Source organism: Oncorhynchus gorbuscha, linkage group LG13 (assembly GCF_021184085.1).
Source record: "Oncorhynchus gorbuscha isolate QuinsamMale2020 ecotype Even-year linkage group LG13, OgorEven_v1.0, whole genome shotgun sequence".
NCBI lineage: Eukaryota > Metazoa > Chordata > Actinopteri > Salmoniformes > Salmonidae > Oncorhynchus > Oncorhynchus gorbuscha.
The window spans coordinates 97498161-97524546 of record NC_060185.1 but is presented as its reverse complement, the minus strand read 5'-3'; the positions used below and the strand labels follow the sequence as shown (position 1 = coordinate 97524546).

The window sequence follows — 26386 nt, the reverse complement described above, 5'->3', positions numbered from 1 at the left end:
GTTATATCTTTACCAGTCTAATCCTGTTTGGTTTGTTGTCCTAGTTTGACTCTTAAGGTGTTATATCTTTACCAGTCTAATCCTGTTTGGTTTGTTGTCCTAGTTTGACTCTTAAGGTGTTATATCTTTACCAGTCTAATCCTGTTTGGTTTGTGCACCAGAAGCAGGTCAAACGTGTTTTCTCATCCAGGCTAACTTGATTGAAACTTGGAAGAGACTAAGTATCTTGCTTTTGTGATACTCTACCACTGATCTCAATGTCTGAACTGGAGACTTAACAGTACACTCACCTGAACCAACACCATCTTTGGCCTTGGTGCCTGAAAAGAGAGAAAAATAGAAAATTACTTATGTTACTACATTAAAATATCCCTCCATTATCATACAGTGTGTCTTTACTACACAACAATGCTACATTACCCCACCACTATCATACAGTGTGTCTTTACTACACAACAATGCTACATTACCCCTCCATTATCATACAGTGTGTCTTTACTACACAACAATGCTACATTACCCCACCATTATCATACAGTATGTCTTTACTACACAACAATGCTACATTACCCCTCCATTATCATACAGTGTGTCTTTACTACACACCAATGCTACATTACCCCACCATTATCATACAGTATGTCTTTACTACACAACAATGCTACATTACCCCTCCATTATCATACAGTGTGTCTTTACTACACAATGATGATAAATAACCCAACCATTATCGTACAGTGTGTCTTTACTACACAACAATGCTACATTACCCCTCCATGCTCATACAGTGTGTCTTTACTACATAACAATGCTACATTACCCCTCCATGCTCATACAGTGTGTCTTTACTACACAACAATGCTACATTACCCCTCCATTATCATACAGAGTGTCTTTACTACACAACAATGCTACATTACCCCTCCATGCTCATACAGTGTGTCTTTACTACACAACAATGCTACATTACCCCTCCATTATCATACAGAGTGTCTTTACTACACAACAATGCTACATTACCCCTCCATGCTCATACAGTGTGTCTTTACTACATAACAATGCTACATTACCCCTCCATGCTCATACAGTGTGTCTTTACTACATAACAATGCTACATTACCCCACCGTTATCATACAGTGTGTCTTTACTACACAACACTGCTACATTACCCCACCATTATCAAACATCAAGTGTTACTACCTTCCAATCCTACATTACCATACATAATGATGATTATCACGCTCAATAGAGTTACCAGCATATTCCTCTTTACTACACAGACAGTAAATGAGGCGTTACCGTATAAACAGACCTCTGATGCCGTGCTAGACAGACAGTAAATAAGGCATTACCGTATAAACACCCTCTAAGGCCTTACTAGACAGACAGTTAATAAGGCATTACCGTATAAACACCCTCTAATGCCTTACTAGACAGACAGTAAATGAAGCATTACCGTATAAACACCCTCTAATGCCTTACTAGACAGACAGTAAATGAAGCATTACCGTATAAACAAACCTCTAATGCCTTACTAGACAGACAGTTAATAAGGCATTACTGTATAAACAAGCCTGTAAAGCCGTGCTAGACAGACAGACAGACCGGTCAGTCAGACAGACCAGTCAGTCAGAGACCAGACAGACAGGTGAGTGACGGTGCTCTAGTGACGAGGATGAGCTGAGCGAAGTGCACCCAGAGTAGTGATGTAGAGAGAGAGTTTGGGTTAACTTCAGAGCTAGGAGCCATCAGAGCTAGGAGCCATCAGAGCTAGGAGCCATCAGAGCTAGGAGCCATCAGAGCAAAGAGCCATCAGAGCTTGGAGCCATCAGAGCTTGGAGCCATCAGAGCTAGGAGCCATCAGAGCTTGGAGCCATCAGAGCAAAGAGTCATCAGAGCTAGGAGCCATCAGAGCAAAGAGTCATCAGAGCTAGGAGCCATCAGAGCTAGGAGCCATCAGAGCTTGGAGTCATCAGAGCTAGGAGCCATCAGAGCAAGGAGCCATCAGAGCTTGGAGCCATCAGAGCAAAGAGCCATCAGAGCAAAGAGCCATCAGAGCTTGGAGCCGTCAGAGCAAAGAGACATCAGAGCTAGGAGCCATCAGAGCAAAGAGCCATCAGAGCAAAGAGTCATCAGAGCTAGGAGCCATCAGAGCAAAGAGTCATCAGAGCTTGGAGCCGTCAGAGCAAAGAGACATCAGAGCTAGGAGCCATCAGAGCAAAGAGCCATCAAAGCAAAGAGCCATCAGAGATTGGAGCCATCAGAGCTAGGAGCCATCAGAGCAAAGAGCCATCAGAGCAAAGAGCCATCAGAGCTTGGATCCATCAGAGCTAGGAGCCATCAGAGCTAGGAGCCATCAGAGCAAAGAGCCATCAGAGCTAGGAGCCATCAGAGCAAGGAGCCATCAGAGCTTGGAGCCATCAGAGCTAGAAGCTATCAGAGCTTGGAGCCATCAGAGATTGGAGCCATCAGAGCTAGGAGCCATCAGAGCAAAGAGCCATCAGAGATTGGAGCCATCAGAGCAAAGAGCCATCAGAGCAAAGAGCCATCAGAGATTGGAGCCATCAGAGCTAGGAGCCATCAGAGCAAAGAGCCATCAGAGATTGGAGATCTTTGTGGGCTATACTCGGCCTTGTCTCAGGATGGTAAGTTGGTGGTTGAAGATCTCCCTCTAGTGGTGTGGGGGCTGTGCTTTGGCAAAGTGGGTGGGGTTATATCCTTCCTGTTTGGCCCTGTCCGGGGGTGTCCTCGGATGGGGACACAGTGTCTCCTGACCCCTCCTGTCTCAGCCTCCAGTATTTATGCTGCAGTAGTTTATGTGTCGGGGGGCTAGGGTCAGTTTGTTTATCTGGAGTACTTCTCCTGTCCTATTCAGGTGTCCTGTGTGAATCTAAGTGTGCGTTCTCTAATTCTCTCCTTCTCTCTTTCTTTCTCTCTCTCGGAGGACCTGAGCCCTAGGACCATGCCCCAGGACTACCTGACATGATGACTCCTTGCTGTCCCCAGTCCACCTGGCCATGCTGCTGCTCCAGTTTCAACTGGCCTGGGCCCTAGGACCATGTCCCAGGACTACCTGACATGAGGACTCCTTGCTGTCCCCAGTCCACCTGGCCATGCTCCTGCTCCAGTTTCAACTGTTCTGCCTTACTATTATTCAACCATGCTGGTCATTTATGAACATTTGAACATCTTGGCCACGTTCTGTTATAATCTCCACCCGGCACAGCCAGAAGAGGACTGGCCACCCCACATATGCTCTCTCTAATTCTCTCTTTCTTTCTCTCTCTCGGAGGACCTGAGCCCTAGGACCGTGCCCCAGGACTACCTGACATGATGGCTCCTTGCTGTCCCCAGTCCACCTGACTGTGCTGCTGCTCCAGTTTCAACTGTTCTGCCTTATTATTATTTGACCATGCTGGTCATTTATGAACATTTGAACATCTTGGTCATGTTCTGTTATAATCTCTACCCGGCACAGCCAGAAGAGGACTGGCCACCCCACATAGCCCGGTTCCTCTCTAGGTTTCTTCCTAGGTTTTGGCCTTTCTAGGGAGTTTTTCCTAGCCACCGTGCTTTTACACCTGCATTGTTTGCTGTTTGGGGTTTTAGGCTGGGTTTCTGTACAGCACTTTGAGATATCAGCTGATGTACGAAGGGCTATATAAATAAATTTGATTTGATTTGATTTGATTTGGAGCCATCAGAGCAAAGAGCCATCAGAGATTGGAGCCATCAGAGCAAAGAGCCATCAGAGCAAAGAGCCATCAGAGCTTGGATCCATCAGAGCTAGGAGCCATCAGAGCAAAGAGACATCAGAGCTAGGAGCCATCAGAGCAAAGAGCCATCAGAGCAAAGAGCCATCAGAGATTGGAGCCATCAGAGCTAGGAGCCATCAGAGCAAAGAGCCATCAGAGCAAAGAGCCATTAGAGTTAGGAGCCATCAGAGCTAGGTGCCATCAGTGCAAAGAGCCATCAGAGCTAGGAGCCATCAGAGCTTTAAGCCATCAGAGCTAGGAGCCATCAGAGCTAGGAGCCGTCAGAGCAAAGAGACATCAGAGCTAGGAGCCATCAGAGCAAAGAGCCATCAGAGCAAAGAGCCATCAGAGATTGGAGCCATCAGAGCTAGGAGCCATCAGAGCAAGGAGCCATCAGAGCAAAGAGCCATCAGAGCAAAGAGCCATCAGAGCTTGGAGCCATCAGAGCTAGGTGCCATCAGTGCAAAGAGCCATCAGAGCTAGGAGCCATCAGAGCTTTAAGCCATCAGAGCTAGGAGCCATCAGAGCTTGGAGCCATATGAGCTAGGAGCCCTCAGTGCAAAGAGCCATCAGAGCTAGGAGCCATCAGAGCTAGAAGCTATCAGAGCTTGGAGCCATCAGAGCTAGGAGCCATCAGAGCAAAGAGCCATCAGAGCTAGGAGCCATCAGAGCAAAGAGCCATCAGAGCTAGGAGCCATCAGAGCTAGGAGCCATCAGAGCTAGGAGCCATCAGAGCTAGGAGCCATCAGAGCAAAGAGCCATCAGAGCTAGGAGCCATCAGAGCAAGGAGCCATCAGAGCTTGGAGCCATCAGAGCTAGAAGCTATCAGAGCTTGGAGCCATCAGAGCTAGGAGCCATCAGAGCAAAGAGCCATCAGAGCTAGGAGCCATCAGAGCAAGGAGCCATCAGAGCTTGGAGCCATCAGAGCTAGGAGCCATCAGAGCTTGGAGCCATCAGAGCTAGGAGCCATCAGAGCTAGGAGCCATCTGGAGAAAGGTACAGTGCATTCATTCTCCTTCTAGAGGTAGAATATTGAAGCCTCTGAGCAGTCTGTTTTATCCATTCCTTCCACAATACATTATTTAGATGAATAATTCACTAATGTACGTGGAACTGTTCACGAACGGTCCATATTTCTCTGGAGGGTGTTTACTAACATGGCTGCCATGGAACTACTGCATGTGATGTCATTTAGAATGCTCTTTGATTGGTTGAAAACCACAATGACCAAATAAACTCGTTGGCTCATGCCAAATGCCACATTATTCCCTAAAAAATCCTATGGGTCCTCTGGGCCCTGGTCAAAAGTAGTGCACTAAATAGGGAATAGGGAGCCAACCCTGGTCAAACGTAGTGCAGCGAAGCCTAGTGGTTAGAGCGTTGGACTAGTAACTGGAAGGTTGCAAGTTCAAACCCCCGAGCTGACAAGGTACAAATCTGTCGTTCTGCCCCTGAACAGGCAGTTAACCCACTGTTCCTAGGCCGTCATTGAAAATAAGAATTTGTTCTTAACTCACTTGCCTAGTTAAATAAAGGAAAAATAAATACGGAATAGGGTGCCATTTGGGATGCAGTTTATCTAGGGTTTTGACAGGCCTCATTCACTACAGGAACACCACAACCCCACCAGCTAACTGAAGGGTTGTAAAGACCTCTAGCTCTGATCAGTCTCTTCCATCAGCCTGTCTACTGATCTGTCATAACATCCCTTACTGCCCCCTGTCTATCTGCTGATCTGTCATAACATCCCTTACTGTCCCCTGTCTACTGCCCTGTCATAACATCCCTTACTGTCCCGTCTATCTGCTGATCTGTCATAACATCCCTTACTGTCCCGTCTATCTGCTGATCTGTCATAACCTCCCTTACTGCCCCCTGTCTATCTGCTGCCCCGTGAGAACATCCTCTACTGCCCCCTGTCTATCTGTTGCCCAGTGAGAACATCCCTTACTGCCCCCTGTCTATCTGCTGCCCCGTGAGAACATCCCTTACTGCCCCCTGTCTATCTGCTGCCCCGTGAGAACATCCCTTACTGCCCCCTGTCTATCTGCTGATCTGTCATAACATCCCTTACTGTCCCCCCTGTCTATCTGCTGATCTGTTATAACATCCCTTACTGTCCCCTGTCTATCTGTTGCCCAGTGAGAACATCCCTTACTGCCCCCTGTCTATCTGTTGCCCCGTGAGAACATCCCTTACTGCCCCCTGTCTATCTGTTGCCCCGTGAGAACATCCCTTACTGCCCCCTGTCTATCTGTTGTTGCCCCGTGAGAACATCCCTTACTGCCCCCTGTCTATCTGTTGCCCCGTGAGAACATCCTCTACTGCCCCCTGTCTATCTGTTGCCCCGTGAGAACATCCCTTACTGCCCCCTGTCTATCTGTTGCCCCGTGAGAACATCCCTTACTGCCCCCTGTCTATCTGTTGCCCCGTGAGAACATCCTCTACTGTCCCATGGGGGCCACTAACAGAGTTGGGATATCCTCTTTCATAAGAAGAGCACCTAAGTTGAACAGAGAGGGAGGGGAGAGTGAGAGATGCTTTCATTGAAGCCCTATGTTGTGTGGACTGTCACAAAGATGAAGTGTACTGTACTCCAAAGAGAAGTACTGGAAGACGATATAATGAGGTGTACTATGGTTTTCTCATTCCACTTTGCTGTAAGCTCTTGTCTTTCTGCTGGGAAAGAAAAAAACGTTAATGGAAACTGAGGAACGTTTGAATAATAGTAAGTGGCATTGAATAACGTCATTTTCTCCATTTCTACAACCAGGAACAGCATGTTCAAATGTCTGTGCTTTTAGAGGTGGGTAGCTCTATTAGGATCTCTTCCTTCCTTCCCTCCCCCTCCACTCTCTTTCTCCTCTCCTCTCCTCTCCTCTCCTCTCCTCTCCTCTCCTCTCCTCTCCTCTCCTCTCCTCTCCTCTCCTCTCCTCTCCTCTCCTCTCCTCTCCTCTCCTCTCCTCTCCTCTCCTCTCCTCTCCTCTCCTCTCCTCTCCTCTCCTCTCCCTCCTCCCTCCCCCTCCCTCTCCTCTCCTCTCCTCCCTTCCCCCCCTCTCCTCCCCTCCCCTCCACTCTCTTCCCCCTCCCTCTCCTCTGCTCTCTAGGCAGTCTGCTAAGCTGGCTAGTCCGTCTACAGCAGCAGCTGTCAAAAGTGGTCTGTCGACCTATCGACTTCTCTCTCACCCGTCCTCCACCAATCACATTCTTGCCCACCCATCCTTCATTTGGGCGATTATTAGCGAGCTGGACAACAGTCAAGAAACTGTATGAATGTATATATGTACATTAGAATTTATACAAAGTTTCAATTAGGTTTTTAGTCATTTCTAAGTATATTGTTTTGGATACCGGATGTTCGACATCACTGCTAGAGATCCATCTGTATCTGGGCTCCGGATTCTGGTGTCCATTATATACATACTGTACTGTACATGTCATAATTAATGTCAGACACAGGTACTCTATACATCTGTAACATTCTCTATACATGTATACCTGCATACTCTATACATACATACTGCAAATAACACCTATTCTATGCACATCTATGCACATCTATGCACATATATGCACATCTATGCACATCTATGCACATATATGCACATCTCTGTTAGTCAGCGTCATAGAAGGCAACATAAAGCCCTGTAATTGTCCCTCTGGTCCCCTGGAGACAGCTTCTCACTGTGTCCCTGACTCACAAGCTGTCACCATACACCTAATACATTGACATGAGGCATGATGGCCTGCTGTCTTCACCCATAGCCCCCCCCCCTGCCATCTAGCTCCCCCCCCTGCCATCTAGCTCCCCCATCTCCTCACCTCTTGGTCCAATTCCTCACCCCTCCTCCTCTCACCCTTGGTTCACCCTTGGTTCAGTACCCCCCCCCTCCTCCTCCAACCTCTTTCCCCCTCCTCCCTAACCCCTAATCTCCAATACCTCCGCTCTACCTCTACCCCTCCTCTAAACCCCTATCTCCAATACCTCCCCTCTACCCCTCTCCTCTATCCCTCCCCTCCTCCCTAACCCCTATCTCCAATACCTCCGCTCCTCCCCTAATCTCCATCCCCTCCCCCTCTCCTCTCCTCCTCCTCCTCCTTTCACCCTTGGTGCAGTACCCCCCCTCCTCCATCCCCTCTCCCCTCCTCCCTAACCCCTATCTCCAATACCTTCCTCTCCTCTCACCCCTCCCCTCTCCCCTCTACCCCTACCCCTCCTCTATCCTCTCATCTCCCCCTCCCCCTGTCCCCTCTATCCCCTACCCCTCTCCCTATCCTCTCATCCCCCCTCTCCCCTGTCCCCTACCCCTACCCCTCTCCTCTATCCTCTCACCCCTCCCCTCTCACCCTTGGTGCAGTACCCCCCTCCTCCATCCTCTCTCCCCTCCTCCCTAACCCCTATCTCCAATACCTCCGCTCTACCTCTACCCCTCTCCTCTATCCTCTCACCCCTCCTCCTCTCACCCTTGGTGCAGTACCCCCCTCCTCCATCCCCTCTCCCCTCCTCCCTAACCCCTATCTCCAATACCTCCCCTCTACCCCTCTCCTCTATCCTCTCACCCCTCCTCTCTAACCCCTATCTCCAATACCTCCCCTCTACCTCTACCCCTCTCCTCTATCCTCTCATCCCTCCTCCCTAACCCCTATCTCCAATACCTCCCCTCTACCCCTCTCCTCTATCCTCTCATCCCTCATCCCTCCCCCCAAACCCCTATCTCCAATACCTCCCCTCTACCTCTACCCCTCTCCTCTATCCTCTCATCCCTCCTCCCTAACCCCTATCTCCAATACCTTCCCACTACCTCTACCACCACTCCCCTCTATCCTCTATCCTCTCATCCCTCCTCCCTAACCCCTATCTCCTATCTCCAATACCTCCCCACTACCCCCTCTCCTCTATCCTCTCACCCCTCCTCCCTAACCCCTATCTCCAATACCTCCCCTCTACCCCTCTCCTCTATCCTCTCATCCCTCCTCCCTAACCCCTATCTCCAATACCTTCCCTCTACCCCTCTCCTCTATCCTCTCACCCCCCCTAACCCCTATCTCCAATACCTTCCCTCTACCCCTCTCCTCTATCCTCTCATCCCTCCTCCCTAACCCCTATCTCCAATACCTCCCCTCTACCCCTCTCCTCTATCCTCTCATCCCTCCTCCCTAACCCCTATCTCCAATACCTCCCCTCTACCTCTACCCCTCTCCTCTATCCTCTCATCCCTCCTCCCTAACCCCTATCTCCAATACCTCCCCTACCTCTACCCTCTCCTCTATCCTCTCACCCCTCCTCCTAACCCCTATCTCCAATACCTTCCCTCTACCCCTCTCCTCTATCCTCTCATCCCTCCTCCTAACCCCTATCTCCAATACCTCCCCTCTACCCCTCTCCTCTATCCTCTCATCCCTCCTCCCTAACCCCTATCTCCAATACCTCCCCTCTACCCCTCTCCTCTATCCTCTCACCTCTCCTCCCTAACCCCTATCTCCAATACCTCCCCTCTACCCCTCTCCTCTATCCTCTCACCTCTCCTCCCTAACCCCTATCTCCAATACCTCCCCTCTACCTCTACCTCTCTCCTCTATCCTCTCACCCCTCCTCCCTAACCCCTATCTCCAATACCTCCCCTCTACCTCTACCTCTCTCCTCTATCCTCTCACCCCTCCTCCCTAACCCCTATCTCCAATACCTTCCCTCTACCTCTCTCCTCGATCCTCTCACCCCTCCCCTCTCCCCTCTCCTCTACCCCTCCCCTGTCCCCTCTACCCCTAACCCTCTCCTCTACCCCCCCCCTGTCCCCTCTACCCCTAACCCTCTCCTCTACCCCTCCCCTGTCCCCTCTACCCCTAACCCTCTCCTCTACCCCTCCCCCCTGTCCCCTCTCTACCCGTGCAAGTCAGGTTAGATGACCTCTGTACCACTACAGCCCAGGGTCCTGTTCAGTAGGTGGAAAACATTTTAGAAAACAAACACAGATTATTACTTGACATTTTGTTACAATGTTGGGACCTAAAGAGAGCCAGAGAGATACAGGGCATAATGTATATGTACAGGGTATAATGTATATGTACAGGGCATAATGTATATGTATATAATGTATATGTACAGGGCATAATGTATATGTACAGGGTCTAATGTATATGTACAGGGCATAATGTATATGTATATAATGTATATGTACAGGGCATAATGTATATGTACAGGGTCTAATGTATATGTACAGGGCATAATGTATATGTACAGGGTCTAATGTATATGTACAGGGCCTAATGTATATGTACAGGGTCTAATGTATATGTACAGGGTCTAATGTATATGTATATAATGTATATGTATATAATGTATATGTACAGGGTCTAATGTATATGTACAGGGTCTAATGTATATGTATATAATGTATATGTACAGGGTCTAATGTATATGTATATAATGTATATGTATATAATGTGTATGTACAGGGTCTAATGTATATGTACAGGGTCTAATGTATATGTACAGGGTCTAATGTATATGTACAGGGTCTAATGTATATGTACAGGGTCTAATGTATATGTACAGGGTCTAATGTATATGTACAGGGCCTAATGTATATGTACAGGGTCTAATGTATATGTACAGGGCCTAATGTATATGTACAGGGTCTAATGTATATGTACAGGGTCTAATGTATATGTATATAATGTATATGTACAGGGTCTAATGTATATGTACAGGGTCTAATGTATATGTACAGGGTCTAATGTATATGTACAGGGTCTAATGTATATGTATATAATGTATATGTACAGGGTCTAATGTATATGTACAGGGTCTAATGTATATGTACAGGGTCTAATGTATATGTACAGGGTCTAATGTATATGTATATAATGTATATGTACAGGGTCTAATGTATATGTACAGGGTCTAATGTATATGTACAGGGTCTAATGTATATGTACAGGGTCTAATATATATGTATATAATGTATATGTACAGGGTCTAATGTATATGTACAGGGTCTAATGTATATGTATATAATGTATATGTATAATGTATATGTATCTAATGTATATGTACAGGGTCTAATGTATATGTATATAATGTATATGTACAGGGTCTAATGTATATGTACAGGGTCTAATGTATATGTATATAATGTATATGTATATAATGTATATGTACAGGCTCTAATGTATATGTACAGGGCATAATGTATATGTACAGGGCATAATGTGTATGTACAGGGTCTAATGTATATGTACAGGGTCTAATGTGTATGTATATAATGTATATGTACAGGGTCTAATGTATATGTACAGGGTCTAATGTATATGTACAGGGCATAATGTATATGTACAGGGCATAATGTGTATGTATATAATGTATATGTACAGGGTCTAATGTATATGTACAGGGTCTAATGTATATGTACAGGGCATAATGTATATGTATATAATGTATATGTACAGGGTCTAATGTATATGTACAGGGTCTAATGTATATGTACAGGGCATAATGTGTATGTATATAATGTATATGTACAGGGCATAATGTGTATGTATATAATGTATATGTACAGGGTCTAATGTATATGTACAGGGTCTAATGTATATGTACAGGGCATAATGTATATGTACAGGGTCTAATGTATATGTACAGGGTCTAATGTATATGTAGAGGGTCTAATGTATATGTACAGGGTATAATGTATATGTATATAATGTATATGTATATAATGCATAATGTATATGTATAGGGCATAATGTATATGTACAGGGCATAATGTATATGTATATAATGTATATGTATATGGTCTAATGTATATGTATATAGGGTCTAATGTATATGTACAGGGCATAATGTATATGTACAGGGCATAATGTATATGTACAGGGCATAATGTATATGTACAGGGCATAATGTGTATGTACAGGGCATAATGTATATGTACAGGGCATAATGTATATGTACAGGGCATAATGTGTATGTACAGGGCATAATGTATATGTACAGGGCATAATGTATATGTACAGGGCATAATGTGTATGTATATAATGTATATGTACAGGGTCTAATGTATATGTACAGGGTCTAATGTATATGTACAGGGCATAATGTATATGTATATAATGTATATGTACAGGGTCTAATGTATATGTACAGGGTCTAATGTATATGTACAGGGCATAATGTGTATGTATATAATGTATATGTACAGGGCATAATGTGTATGTATATAATGTATATGTACAGGGTCTAATGTATATGTACAGGGTCTAATGTATATGTACAGGGCATAATGTATATGTACAGGGTCTAATGTATATGTACAGGGTCTAATGTATATGTAGAGGGTCTAATGTATATGTACAGGGTATAATGTATATGTATATAATGTATATGTACAGGGCATAATGTATATGTACAGGGCATAATGTATATGTACAGGGCATAATGTGTATGTATATAATGTATATGTACAGGGTCTAATGTATATGTACAGGGTCTAATGTATATGTACAGGGCATAATGTATATGTACAGGGCATAATGTATATGTACAGGGCATAATGTATATGTACAGGGCATAATGTGTATGTACAGGGCATAATGTATATGTATAGGGCATAATGTATATGTATATGCATAATGTGTATGTACAGGGCATAATGTATATGTACAGGGCATAATGTATATGTACAGGGCATAATGTGTATGTACAGGGCATAATGTGTATGTACAGGGTCTAATGTATATGTACAGGGCATAATGTATATGTATATAATGTATATGTACAGGGCATAATGTATATAATGTATATGTACAGGGCATAATGTATATAATGTATATGTACAGGGCATAATGTATATGTATATAATGTATATGTACAGGGCATAATGTATATGTACAGGGTCTAATGTATATGTACAGGGCATAATGTATATGTACAGGGTCTAATGTATATGTACAGGGTCTAATGTATATGTACAGGGTCTAATGTATATGTACAGGGTCTAATGTATATGTACAGGGCCTAATGTATATGTACAGGGCCTAATGTATATGTACAGGGCATAATGTGTATGTACAGGGTCAAATGTATATGTACAGGGCATAATGTATATGTATATAATGTATATGTACAGGGCCTAATGTATATGTATATAATGTATATGTACAGGGTCTAATGTATATGTATATAATGTATATGTACAGGGCATAATGTATATAATGTATATGTACAGGGCCTAATGTATATAATGTATATGTACAGGGCATAATGTATATAATGTATATGTATAGGGCCTAATGTATATAATGTATATGTATATAATGTATATGTATATAATGTATATGTATATAATGTATATGTACAGGGTCTAATGTATATGTACAGGGTCTAATGTATATGTACAGGGTCTAATGTATATATATATAATGTATATGTATATAATGTATATGTACAGGGTCTAATGTATATATACATAATGTATATGTATATAATGTATATGTACAGGGTCTAATGTATATGTATATAATGTATATGTACAGGGTCTAATGTATATATACATAATGTATATGTATATAATGTATATGTACAGGGCCTAATGTATATAATGTATATGTATATAATGTATATAATGTATATGTATATAATCTATATAATGTATATAATGTATATGTATATAATGTATATGTATATAATGTATATAATGTATATGTATATAATGTATATAATGTATATGTATATAATGTATATAATGTATATAATGTATATGTATATAATGTACATGTATATAATGTACATGTATATAATGCACATGTATATAATGTATATAATGTATCTAATGTATATAATGTATATGTATATATGTATATAATGTATATGTATATAATGTATATCATGTATATAATGTATATGTATATAATGTATATGTATATCATGTATATAATGTATATGTATATAATGTATATGTATATAATGTATATAATGTATATGTATATAATGTATATGTATATAATGTATATAATGTATATAATGTATATGTATATAATGTATATAATGTATATGCATATAATGTATATCATGTATATAATGTATATAATGTATATGTATATAATGTATATGTATATAATGTATATGTATATAATGTATATGTATATAATGTATATGTATATCATGTATATAATGTATATGTATATAATGTATATAATGTATATGTATATAATGTATATAATGTATATGTATATAATGTATATAATGTATATAATGTATATAATGTATATGTATATAATGTATATGTATATAATGTATATAATGTATATGTATATAATGTATATAATGTATATGTATATAATGTATATGTATATAATGTATATAATGTATATATATAATGTATATGTATATAATGTATATAATGTATATAATGTATATGTATATAATGTATATGTATATAATGTATATGTATATAATGTATATAATGTATATAATGTATATGTATATAATGTATATGCATATAATGTATATAATGTATATGTATATAATGTATATGTATATAATGTATATGTATATAATGTATATAATGTATATGTATATAATGTATATGTATATAATGTATATGTATATAATGTATATAATGTATATGTATATAATGTATATGTATATAATGTATATGTATATAATGTATATAATGTATATAATGTATATGTATATAATGTATATGTATATAATGTATATAATGTATATGTATATAATGTATATGTATATAATGTATATGTATATAATGTATATGTATATAATGTATATAATGTATATGTATATAATGTATATAATGTATATGTATATAATGTATATGTATATAATGTATATAATGTATATAATGTATATGTATATAATGTATATAATGTATATAATGTATATGTATATAATGTATATGTATATGTATATAATGTATATGTATATAATGTATATAATGTATATGTATATAATGTATATGTATATAATGTATATGTATATAATGTATATGTATATAATGTATATGTATATAATGTATATAATGTATATGTCTATAATGTATATGTATATAATGTATATAATGTATATGTATATAATGTATATAATGTATATGTATATAATGTATATAATGTATATGTATATAATGTATATCATGTATATAATGTATATAATGTATATAATGTATATGTATATAATGTATATGTATATAATGTATATAATGTATATGTATATAATGTATATGTATATAATGTATATAATGTATATAATGTATATGTATATAATGTATATAATGTATATGTATATAATGTATATGTATATAATGTATATGTATATAATGTATATAATGTATATAATGTATATGTATATAATGTATATGTATATAATGTATATGTATATAATGTATATAATGTATATAATTTATATGTATATAATGTATATGTATATAATGTATATGTATATAATGTATATGTATATAATGTATATAATGTATATAATGTATATAATGTATATGTATATAATGTATATGTATATAATGTATATAATGTATATGTATATAATGTATATGTATATAATGTATATGTATATAATGTATATAATGTATATAATGTATATGTATATAATGTATATGTATATAATGTATATGTATATAATGTATATGTATATAATGTATATAATGTATATGTATATAATGTATATGTATATAATGTATATAATGTATATGTATATAATGTATATGTATATAATGTATATAATGTATATGTATATAATGTATATAATGTATATGTATATAATGTATATGTATATAATGTATATAATGTATATGTATATAATGTATATGTATATAATATTTATGTATATATATAATGTATATGTATATAATGTATATGTATATAATGTATATAATGTATATGTATATAATGTATATAATGTATATGTATATAATGTATATAATGTATATGTATATAATGTATATAATGTATATGTATATAATGTATATAATGTATATGTATATAATGTATATAATGTATATGTATATAATGACTGCACCCCCTTGAACTTCTTACACATGATGTTGCATTATTGAAATAGACTTAATTGTAATTCTTGGTCATTGACAAAGACAAAATAGTCTGTTTTTACAAATTAAATTAATAATAGTAATTAATAAATTAATAAATCAAAGTACTGTCAAAGTATCAAAGTGAGAAGAAAATTATACACATTTGTTTTTACAAATTACATTCCTGATATATGTCCTAAAATTAGTTCAGAAGTAAAATGTGGCTTTAACAAATCACATAATAAGTTAAATGGACTCACTTTGTGTGAAATATTAGGAGTCCACATTATTTTTTAAATGATCATTTCCTCTGTCCCTCATATATACAACATCTGTACTGTCGCACGGTTGGTTAAGGGCTTGTAAGTAAGCATCTCACTTGTTTTATTCAGCATCTCAATGTAAGGTCTACACTTGTTGTATTCAGCATCTCACTGTAAGGTCTACTACACCTGTTGTATTCAGCATTTCACTGTAAGGTCTACTACACCTGTTGTATTCAGCATTTCACTGTAAGGTCAACTACACCTGTTGTATTCAGCATTTCACTGTCAGGTCTACTACACCTGTTATACTCAGCATTTCACTGTGAGGTCTACTACACCTGTTGTATTCATCATTTCACTGTGAGGTCTACCTACACCTGTTGTATTCAGCATTTCACTGTAAGGTCTACTACACCTGTTGTATTCAGCATTTCACTGTAAGGTCAACTACACCTGTTGTATTCAGCATTTCACTGTCAGGTCTACTACACCTGTTATATTCAGCATTTCACTGTGAGGTCTACTACACCTGTTATATTCAGCATTTCACTGTGAGGTCTACTACACCTGTTGTATTCAGCATTTCACTGTAAGGTCTACTACACCTGTTGTATTCAGCATTTCACTGTAAGGTCTACTACACCTGTTGTATTCAGCATTTCACTGTAAGGTCTACTACACCTGTTGTATTCAGCATTTCACTGTGAGGTCTACTACACCTGTTATATTCAGCATTTCACTGTGAGGTCTACTACACCTGTTGTATTCAGCATTTCACTGTGGGGTCTACTACACCTGTTGTATTCAGCATTTCACTGTGAGGTCTACTACACCTGTTGTATTCATCATTTCACTGTAAGGTCTACTACACCTGTTGTATTCAGCATTTCACTGTAAGGTCTACTACACCTGTTGTATTCAGCATTTCACTGTAAGGTCTACTACACCTGTTGTATTCAGCATTTCACTGTAAGGTCTACTACACCTGTTGTATTCATCATTTCACTGTAAGGTCTACTACACCTGTTGTATTCAGCATTTCACTGTAAGGTCTACTACACCTGTTGTATTCAGCATTTCACTGTAAGGTCTACTACACCTGTTGTATTCAGCATTTCACTGTGAGGTCTACTACACCTGTAAGGTCTACTACACCTGTTGTATTCAGCATTTCACTGTAAGGTCTACTACACCTGTTGTATTCAGCATTTCACTGTAAGGTCTACTACACCTGTTGTATTCAGCATTTCACTGTCAGGTCAACTACACCTGTTGTATTCAGCATTTCACTGTAAGGTCTACTACACCTGTTGTATTCAGCATTTCACTGTAAGGTCTACTACACCTGTTGTATTCAGCATTTCACTGTCAGGTCAACTACACCTGTTGTATTCAGCATTTCACTGTAAGGTCTACTACACCTGTTGTATTCAGCATTTCACTGTGAGGTCTACTACACCTGTTGTATTCAGCATTTCACTGTCAGGTCAACTACACCTGTTGTATTCAGCATTTCACTGTAAGGTCTACTACACCTGTTGTATTCAGCATTTCACTGTGAGGTCTACTACACCTGTTGTATTCAGCATTTCACTGTAAGGTCTACTACACCTGTTGTATTTAGCATTTCACTGTAAGGTCTACTACACCTGTAATGTCTACTACACCTGTTGTATTCAGCATTTCACTGTAAGGTCTACTACACCTGTTGTATTTAGCATTTCACTGTAAGGTCTACTACACCTGTAATGTCTACTACACCTGTTGTATTCAGCATCTCACTGTGAGGTCTACTACACCTGTTGTATTCAGCATTTCACTGTAAGGTCTACTACACCTGTTGTATTCAGCATTTCACTGTGAGGTCTACTACACCTGTTGTATTCAGCATTTCACTGTAAGGTCTACTACACCTGTTGTAGCACATAGCCAAGACAATGCAGGAGTGGCTTTGGAACAAGTCTCTGAATGTTCTTGAGTGGCCCAGCCAGAGCCAGAGCCCGAACTTGAACCTGATCTATGGGGGGTCCTTCTGTAGCTCAGTTGGTAGAGCATGGCGCTTGTAACGCCAGGGTAGTGGGTTCGATTCCCGGGACCACCCATACGTAGAATGTATGCACACATGACTGTAAGTCGCTTTGGATAAAAGCGTCTGCTAAATGGCATATTATTTATTATTATTATTATAGAGTAGAGAGACCTGAAAATAGACTTGAACCCAATGTATCATCTCTAGAGTAGAGATACCTGAAAATAGACTTGAACCCAATCTATCATCTCTAGAGTAGAGAGACCTGAAAATAGACTTGGACCCAATGTATCATCTCTAGAGTAGAGATACCTGAAAATAGACTTGAACCCAATCTATCATCTCTAGAGTAGAGAGACCTGAAAATAGACTTGGACCCAATCTAACATCTCTAGAGTAGAGAGACCTGAAAATAGACTTGAACCCAATCTAACATCTCTAGAGTAGAGATACCTGAAAATAGACTTGAACCCAATCTAACATCTCTGGAGAGACCTGAAAATAGCTGTGCAGCGACGCTTCCCACCCAACCAGACAGAGGTTGAGAGGATCTGCAGAGAAGAATGGGAGAAACTCCCCAAATACAGGTGTGCCAAGCTTGTAGCGTCATACCCAAGATGACTCAATGCTGTAATCACTTCCAAAGTTGCTTCAACAAATTACTGAGTATAGGGTATGAATACTTATGTAAATGTAATATTTCAGTAAAAAAAAAGTAATGTGACTTGCAGGTCTGATGTGGCCTGTAAACCAGGAGTTTCCTAACACCATCGTGCTAGTGTATAACTAGTCCGTCAAAAAAAGGCCTGATGATATATGTAATGTATTGTCAGAAATAATGAAATGTTCAATGATAATAAGCCTGGTGGAACCGTTCATAGAAAGTTCTAGGAAGAACCCTGCAAAGATAAAATAGTTCTAGGAAGAACCCTCCAAAGATAAAATGGTTCTAGGAAGAACCCTCCAAATATAAAATGGTTCTAGGTAGAACCCTCCAAAGATAAAATGGTTCTAGGAAGAACCCTGCAAAGATAAAATAGTTCTAGGAAGAACCCTCCAAAGATAAAATGGTTCTAGGAAGAACCCTCCAAATATAAAATGGTTCTAGGTAGAACCCTCCAAAGATAAAATGGTTCTAGGTAGAACCCTCCAAAGATAAAATGGTTCTAGGAAGAACCCTCCAAAGATAAAATGGTTCTAGGAAGAACCCTCCAAAGATAAAATTGTTCTTCGAAGAACCCTCCAAAGATAAAATGGTTCTAGGAAGAACCTTCCAAAGATAAAATGGTTCTAGGAAGAACCCTCCAAAGATAAAATGGTTCTAGGAAGAACCCTCCAAAGATAAAATGGTTCTCGGAAGAACCCTCCAAAGATAAAATGGTTCTAGGAAGAACCCTCCAAAGATGAAATGGTTCTTGGAAGAACCCTCCAAAGATAAAATGGTTCTAGGAAGAACCCTCCAAAGATAAAATGGTTCTAGGAAGAACCCTCCAAAGATAAAATGGTTCTTAATAGAACTCTTCATAGTGGGACCTAGGCAGAACCCACAGGGTTCTGAAGGGTTCTTCAAAGAACCCTGTGCAAAGTGTTCTACCCAGCACCAAAAAGGGTTGGCCCATGGGGACAAACCCGAAGAACCCTGTATGGTTCTACTTAGCACCTTTTATTCTAAGAGTGTAAATTGGCCACAGTCACAATTGACTTCCTCAGCTGGGGCAATATTATTCATGTCCAGTCAGACACACACCTCAGGAAACCTTGTCATTTACAACATCGGAATCCCCTGGTGAAATATAATGTCAGTGCCTTCATTATTGAATATACCAGTGAGCACATCTTGTTTACATTACATTTACATTTAAGTCATTTAGCAGACGCTCTTATCCAGAGCGACTTACAAATTGGTGCATTCACCTTATGACATCCAGTGGGACAGTCACTTAACAATAGTGCATCTAAAACTTAGGGGGGGTGGGGTGAGAGGGATTACTTAACCTATCCTAGGTATTCCTTAAAGAGGTGGGGTTTCAGGTGTCTCCGGAAGGTGGTGATTGACTCCGCTGTCCTGGCGTCGTGAGGGAGTTTGTTCCACCATTGGGGGGCCAGGGCAGCGAACAGTTTTGACTGGGCTGAGCGGGAGCTGTACTTCCTCAGTGGTAGGGAGGCGAGCAGGCCAGAGGTGGATGAACGCAGTGCCCTTGTTTGGGTGTAGGGCCTGATCAGAGCCTGGAGGTACTGAGGTGCCGTTCCCCTCACAGCTCCGTAGGCAAGCACCATGGTCTTGTAGCGGATGCGAGCTTCAACTGGAAGCCAGTGGAGAGAACGGAGGAGCGGGGTGACGTGAGAGAACTTGGGAAGGTTGAACACCAGACGGGCTGCGGCGTTCTGGATGAGTTGAAGGGGTTTAATGGCACAGGCAGGGAGCCCAGCCAACAGCGAGTTGCAGTAATCCAGACGGGAGATGACAAGTGCCTGGATTAGGACCTGCGCCGCTTCCTGTGTGAGGCAGGGTCGTACTCTGCGGATGTTGTAGAGCATGAACCTACAGGAACGGGCCACCGCCTTGATGTTAGTTGAGAACGACAGGGTGTTGTCCAGGATCACGCCAAGGTTCTTGGCGCTCTGGGAGGAGGACACAATGGAGTTGTCGACCATGATGGCGAGATCATGGAACGGGCAGTCCTTCCCCGGGAGGAAGAGCAGCTCCGTCTTGCCGAGGTTCAGCTTGAGGTGGTGATCCGTCATCCACACTGATATGTCATTGGTCAATGTACATGATGTTAATAATATCATAATGCCCTGCATGTAACGTAGACAGCCACAGCCAACATCCTCCTTCCATACATTTGTAGTGCACAATCCACAGTAGCCTACAGAATGAACCCCAATTAGCCTACATAATGAATCCATAGTAACCTACATAATAAACCCATAGTAACCTTCACAATAAACCCATAGTAACCTTCATAATGAATCCATAGTAACCTTCATAATAAACCCATAGTAACCTATAGAATGAATCCATAGTAACCTACATAATAAACCCATAGTAACCTACATAATGAATCCATAGTAACCTACATAATGAATCCATAGTAACCTACATAATGAATCCATAGTAACCTTCATAATGAATCCATAGTAACCTTCATAATAAACCCATAGTAACCTACATAATAAACCCATAGTAACCTTCATAATAAACCCATAGTAACCTTCATAATAAACCCATAGTAACCTTCATAATAAACCCATAGTAACCTTCATAATAAACCCATAGTAACCTTCATAATAAACCCATAGTAACCTTCATAATAAACCCATAGTAACCTTCATAATAAACCCATAGTAACCCATAGTAACCTTCATAATAAACCCATAGTAACCTTCATAATAAACCCATAGTAACCTTCATAATAAACCCATAGTAACCTATCATAATGAACCCATAATAAACCCATAGTAACCTTCATAATAAACCCATAGTAACCTTCATAATAAACCCATAGTAACCTATAGAATGAACCCATAGTAACCTTCATAATAAACCCATAGTAACCTTCATAATAAACCCATAGTAACCTAGTAACATAATAAACCCATAGTAACCTTCATAATAAACCCATAGTAACCTTCATAATAAACCCATAGTAACCTTCATAATAAACCCATAGTAACCTTCATAATAAAAACCCATAGTAACCTTCATAATAAACCCATAGTAACCTTCATAATAAACCCATAGTAACCTTCATAATAAACCCATAGTAACCTTCATAATAAACCCATAGTAACCTTCATAATAAACCCATAGTAACCTTCATAAACCCATAGTAACCTTCATAATAAACCCATAGTAACCTTAGAATGAATCCATAGTAACCTTCATAATAAACCCATAGTAACCTATAGAATAAACCCATAACCCATAGTAACCTATAATAAACCCATAGTAACCTTCATAATAAACCCATAGTAACCTTCATAATAAACCCATAGTAACCTATAGAATAAACCCATAGTAACCTTCCATAGTAACCTTCATAATAAACCCATAGTAACCTATAGAATGAACCCATAGTAACCTTAACCTATATAATAAACCCATAGTAACCTTCCATAATAAACCCATAGTAACCTTCATAATAAACCCATAGTAACCTTATAATAAACCCATAGTAACCTTCATAATAAACCCATAGTAACCTTCATAATAAACCCATAGTAACCTATAGAATGAATCCATAGTAACCTTCATAATAAACCCATAGTAACCTATAGAATAAACCCATAGTAACCTTCATAATAAACCCATAGTAACCTTCATAATAAACCCATAGTAACCTATAGAATGAATCCATAGTAACCTTCATAATAAACCCATAGTAACCTTCATAATAAACCCATAGTAACCTTCATAATAAACCCATAGTAACCTTCATAATAAACCCATAGTAACCTTCATAATAAACCCATAGTAACCTTAACCTTCATAATAAACCCATAGTAACCTTCATAATAAACCCATAGTAACCTTCATAATAAACCCATAGTAACCTTCTAATAAACCCATAGTAACCTTCATAATAAACCCATAGTAACCTTCATAATAAACCCATAGTAACCTTCATAATAAACCCATAGTAACCTTCATAATAAACCCATAGTAACCTTCATAATAAACCCATAGTAACCTTCATAATAAACCCATAGTAACCTTCATAATAAACCCATAGTAACCTTCATAATAAACCCATAGTAACCTATAGAATAAACCCATAGTAACCTTCATAATAAACCCATAGTAACCTATAGAATAAACCCATAGTAACCTATAGAATGAATCCATAGTAACCTTCATAATAAACCCATAGTAACCTTCATAATAAACCCATAGTAACCTTCATAATAAACCCATAGTAACCTTCATAATAAACCCATAGTAACCTTCATAATAAACCCATAGTAACCTTCATAATAAACCCATAGTAACCTTCATAATAAACCCATAGTAACCTTCATAATAAACCCATAGTAACCTTCATAATAAACCCATAGTAACCTTCAACCCATAGTAACCTTCATAATAAACCCATAGTAACCTTCATAATAAACCCATAGTAACCTATAGAATGAACCCATAGTAACCTTCATAATAAACCCATAGTAACCTTCATAATAAACCCATAGTAACCTATAGAATGAACCCATAGTAACCTTCATAATAAACCCATAGTAACCTTCATAATAAACCCATAGTAACCTTCATAATAAACCCATAGTAACCTATAGAATGAATCCATAGTAACCTTCATAATAAACCCATAGTAACCTTCATAATAAACCCATAGTAACCTTCATAATAAACCCATAATAACCTTCATAATAAACCCATAGTAACCTATAGAATGAACCCATAGTAACCTTCATAATAAACCCATAGTAACCTTCATAATAAACCCATAGTAACCTATAGAATGAACCCATAGTAACCTTCATAATAAACCCATAGTAACCTTCATAATAAACCCATAGTAACCTATAGAATGAACCCATAGTAACCTTCATAATAAACCCATAGTAACCTTCATAATAAACCCATAGTAACCTTCATAATAAACCCATAGTAACCTTCATAATAAACCCATAGTAACCTTCATAATAAACCCATAGTAACCTTCATAATAAACCCATAGTAACCTTCATAATAAACCCATAGTAACCTTCATAATAAACCCATAGTAACCTATAGAATGAATCCATAGTAACCTTCATAATAAACCCATAGTAACCTTGATAATAAACCCATAGTAACCTTCATAATAAACCCATAGTAACCTATAGAATGAATCCATAGCACAGACAAAATGCAATGTAGGCAGTGAGGGATCAATTATGCTTTCACTACTACACGCTTCAAAGAGAAGCCATAACATCCTATTAAAAAGGATGACAAAAAGACCCACCCCTATTCCAACCTATCAAGGAAAAGTACATTGTCTCTGGACCTATAGCGTCGCTTTACGAAGCGTTCTAAATTTCAGCGCTCTCAACTCTTATTGGTCGATTTCTGCTGTACATATTAACTTGCTCGCTCGGCAGGCGCTCGTGATGTGCATGCATTAAATTGAAGCCGTGGACGTCACAGGTACCGGATTATCCAACTCAGAGTGATTTCGGTCAAACGTTCTAAAGCTCGGGTCTTACCGATAAACATGGCGCCTTCCTTGGTCTTTTCCGCCGCCAGCGCAGCTCCCTCCTTAGTCTTCTCCGCGGCCATCGCCATGCCGTCTTTAGCTTTGGACAACCCTTTCATGAACACATCCATCTCGACCCTGGTCCTGGAGCTCTGGATAGATGCAAAGAAGCATGAATCACGTCCCATGTAGTCTCTATTGTATCGGCCTATAGTCCTATACCGTAGTAACGTGGTAGGCCTAGTACTAGTTATATGCTAACGGGAAGCTATATCTAAAGAAGAGACTAAAGTCCTGAAGCAGAGCGTTGTATATATGTATGATGAATTATTTTGTATTCGGTAGGGTCCTGGAGATCTGGAGAGGAGGGAATGGGATCCTATTACAACACTGATTGTCAGTAGTTTACCATGCGTTATTATATACAGTTATGTGGCACTAGTTACACGGTAATGAATGACTGTTTTTGACGGATTGACTGCGCTGGAGAGATGGATAGCCATACCAATACAATGATAACTGTCCATGGTGCTGAAAGAGCGCCTTTTAATGACGTATTCTGAATGAGTTTTATTCGGTATTTCTCGGTTATGGACTGTAGTTGATTTATTGGCAGATGAGGAGGATGTTAGTAGCTTAAGGCATGTAACTAGCTTTCACTGTTCCCCTTTTCTCTTTCGTGTTTTCTTCCTTCTAATACCATAGATGTCACTTTGTGTCTAGGTTTTCATTGGTTGCGATAACGGAAGAATGGGGATTGGAGGAAGCCTCCGGTCTCCGGTCACAGTTGGCCTCGATAGCCGAACCTCTCTGCCACAGACCATTATAGTAAAGGACGTTTTTTATTCTTTTTCGCACCTCCTCCCTTCTCTTTCTCCAAATGTCATAAAATATCCAGAGAGAGCGAGAGAATGGGGGAAAATGTTTATATGAAATGGTTAAATGTGCTCGTGGTCATTAATTATTACTTGTAATATTACTCTTAATGTCCGCGCGAGCCGAGGACAAGTCAGGAAGTTGAATTTGAAATAGCGCCTATGAGATCTACCTATTTAACCAAGCGCATTACATGTGATATTGCCTAGCCCTACTATTCTATGTGGGGGAAGGGGATGGAGAAAACTACGTGATGCTCATCACGGGCACCAAGAACAATATGTATTTTGTCGATAAATACGTATATATCTACAGGGTAGAATATGAAATAAAACAAATATTTCTATTCATTTAAAAAAATCAAATACACGATTTAATCAATAATTTCGATGCGTTAATATGATAATAATTATTAGGCTACTGTACCTTATAGAGAACGCCCATTCACGAAATTATGTCTCGTCAATTTTCTCTTCAAATGCAACAATTGCTATTTCGTCCTTTCATCAGGTTTCCGTTTGACACTGATTTAATTCAACGTGTTGGTTATCTATAATTGACACGGATAAGTTACATAATAAACAAAAATATTTGTAGCCTTCAATGACCCCCCCCCTCTCCTATAAAACGTACCGTTATAATGTCGATACTATTTCTATACAACCTCCTAAATGTTTTTCCTTTCTCTCGACGCCAAACACAAACATCACAAACAAACATCATGAAATCCTCTTACCTTTTCTTTACAAAGATGACTTGTTTCCTCAAGGTTCTATTGCCCAGCTGATTCAAATATAGCCTAGAACGGGAGCTGCTGACAGTCAGTAACTGATCTCTAGGTAGGTGGGCCTTCCTCGGGATTGTCTGTCTGTCGACCAATAGGAAACGACTGAACACGTAGCCCCCTTTTTCATTGATCATTCCAATAGCACGACATCAACATCACTATCATCATCATCATCATCATCGTGACCATCACCAATATAGTCTTTACCCCTTTAAAATAGAAAACACATAACATAATTTGTTATTATGAGTATGTGTCTGACAAGACAATTAGTCAAAGTAGTATTAGTAACAACAGTGGTAGTATCAGCAGTGGTAGTATCAGCAGTGGTAGTATTAGCAACAGCAGTGGTAGTATCAGCAGTGGTAGTATCAGCAGTGGTAGTATTAGCAACAGCAGTGGTAGTATTAGCAACAGCAGTG

General features: G+C 39.3%; 1 protein-coding gene across 1 annotated transcript in view; it reads right to left on the bottom strand.

The window, feature by feature from the left end:
* The window catches only part of LOC123994211 (beta-synuclein-like), a 46077-nt gene extending 20007 nt beyond the window's left edge, over positions 1 to 26070 (bottom strand). The window contains exons 1-3 of the mRNA XM_046296747.1: positions 25914 to 26070; positions 24312 to 24453; positions 291 to 320 (exon numbers count right to left, since the gene is read on the bottom strand). Of these exons, the coding sequence (XP_046152703.1) occupies positions 291 to 320; positions 24312 to 24432 (151 nt within the window). The 5' untranslated portion in view covers positions 24433 to 24453; positions 25914 to 26070. The remainder of the gene's footprint in view (positions 1 to 290; positions 321 to 24311; positions 24454 to 25913) is intronic.
* Positions 26071 to 26386: the final 316 nt, after the last annotated feature.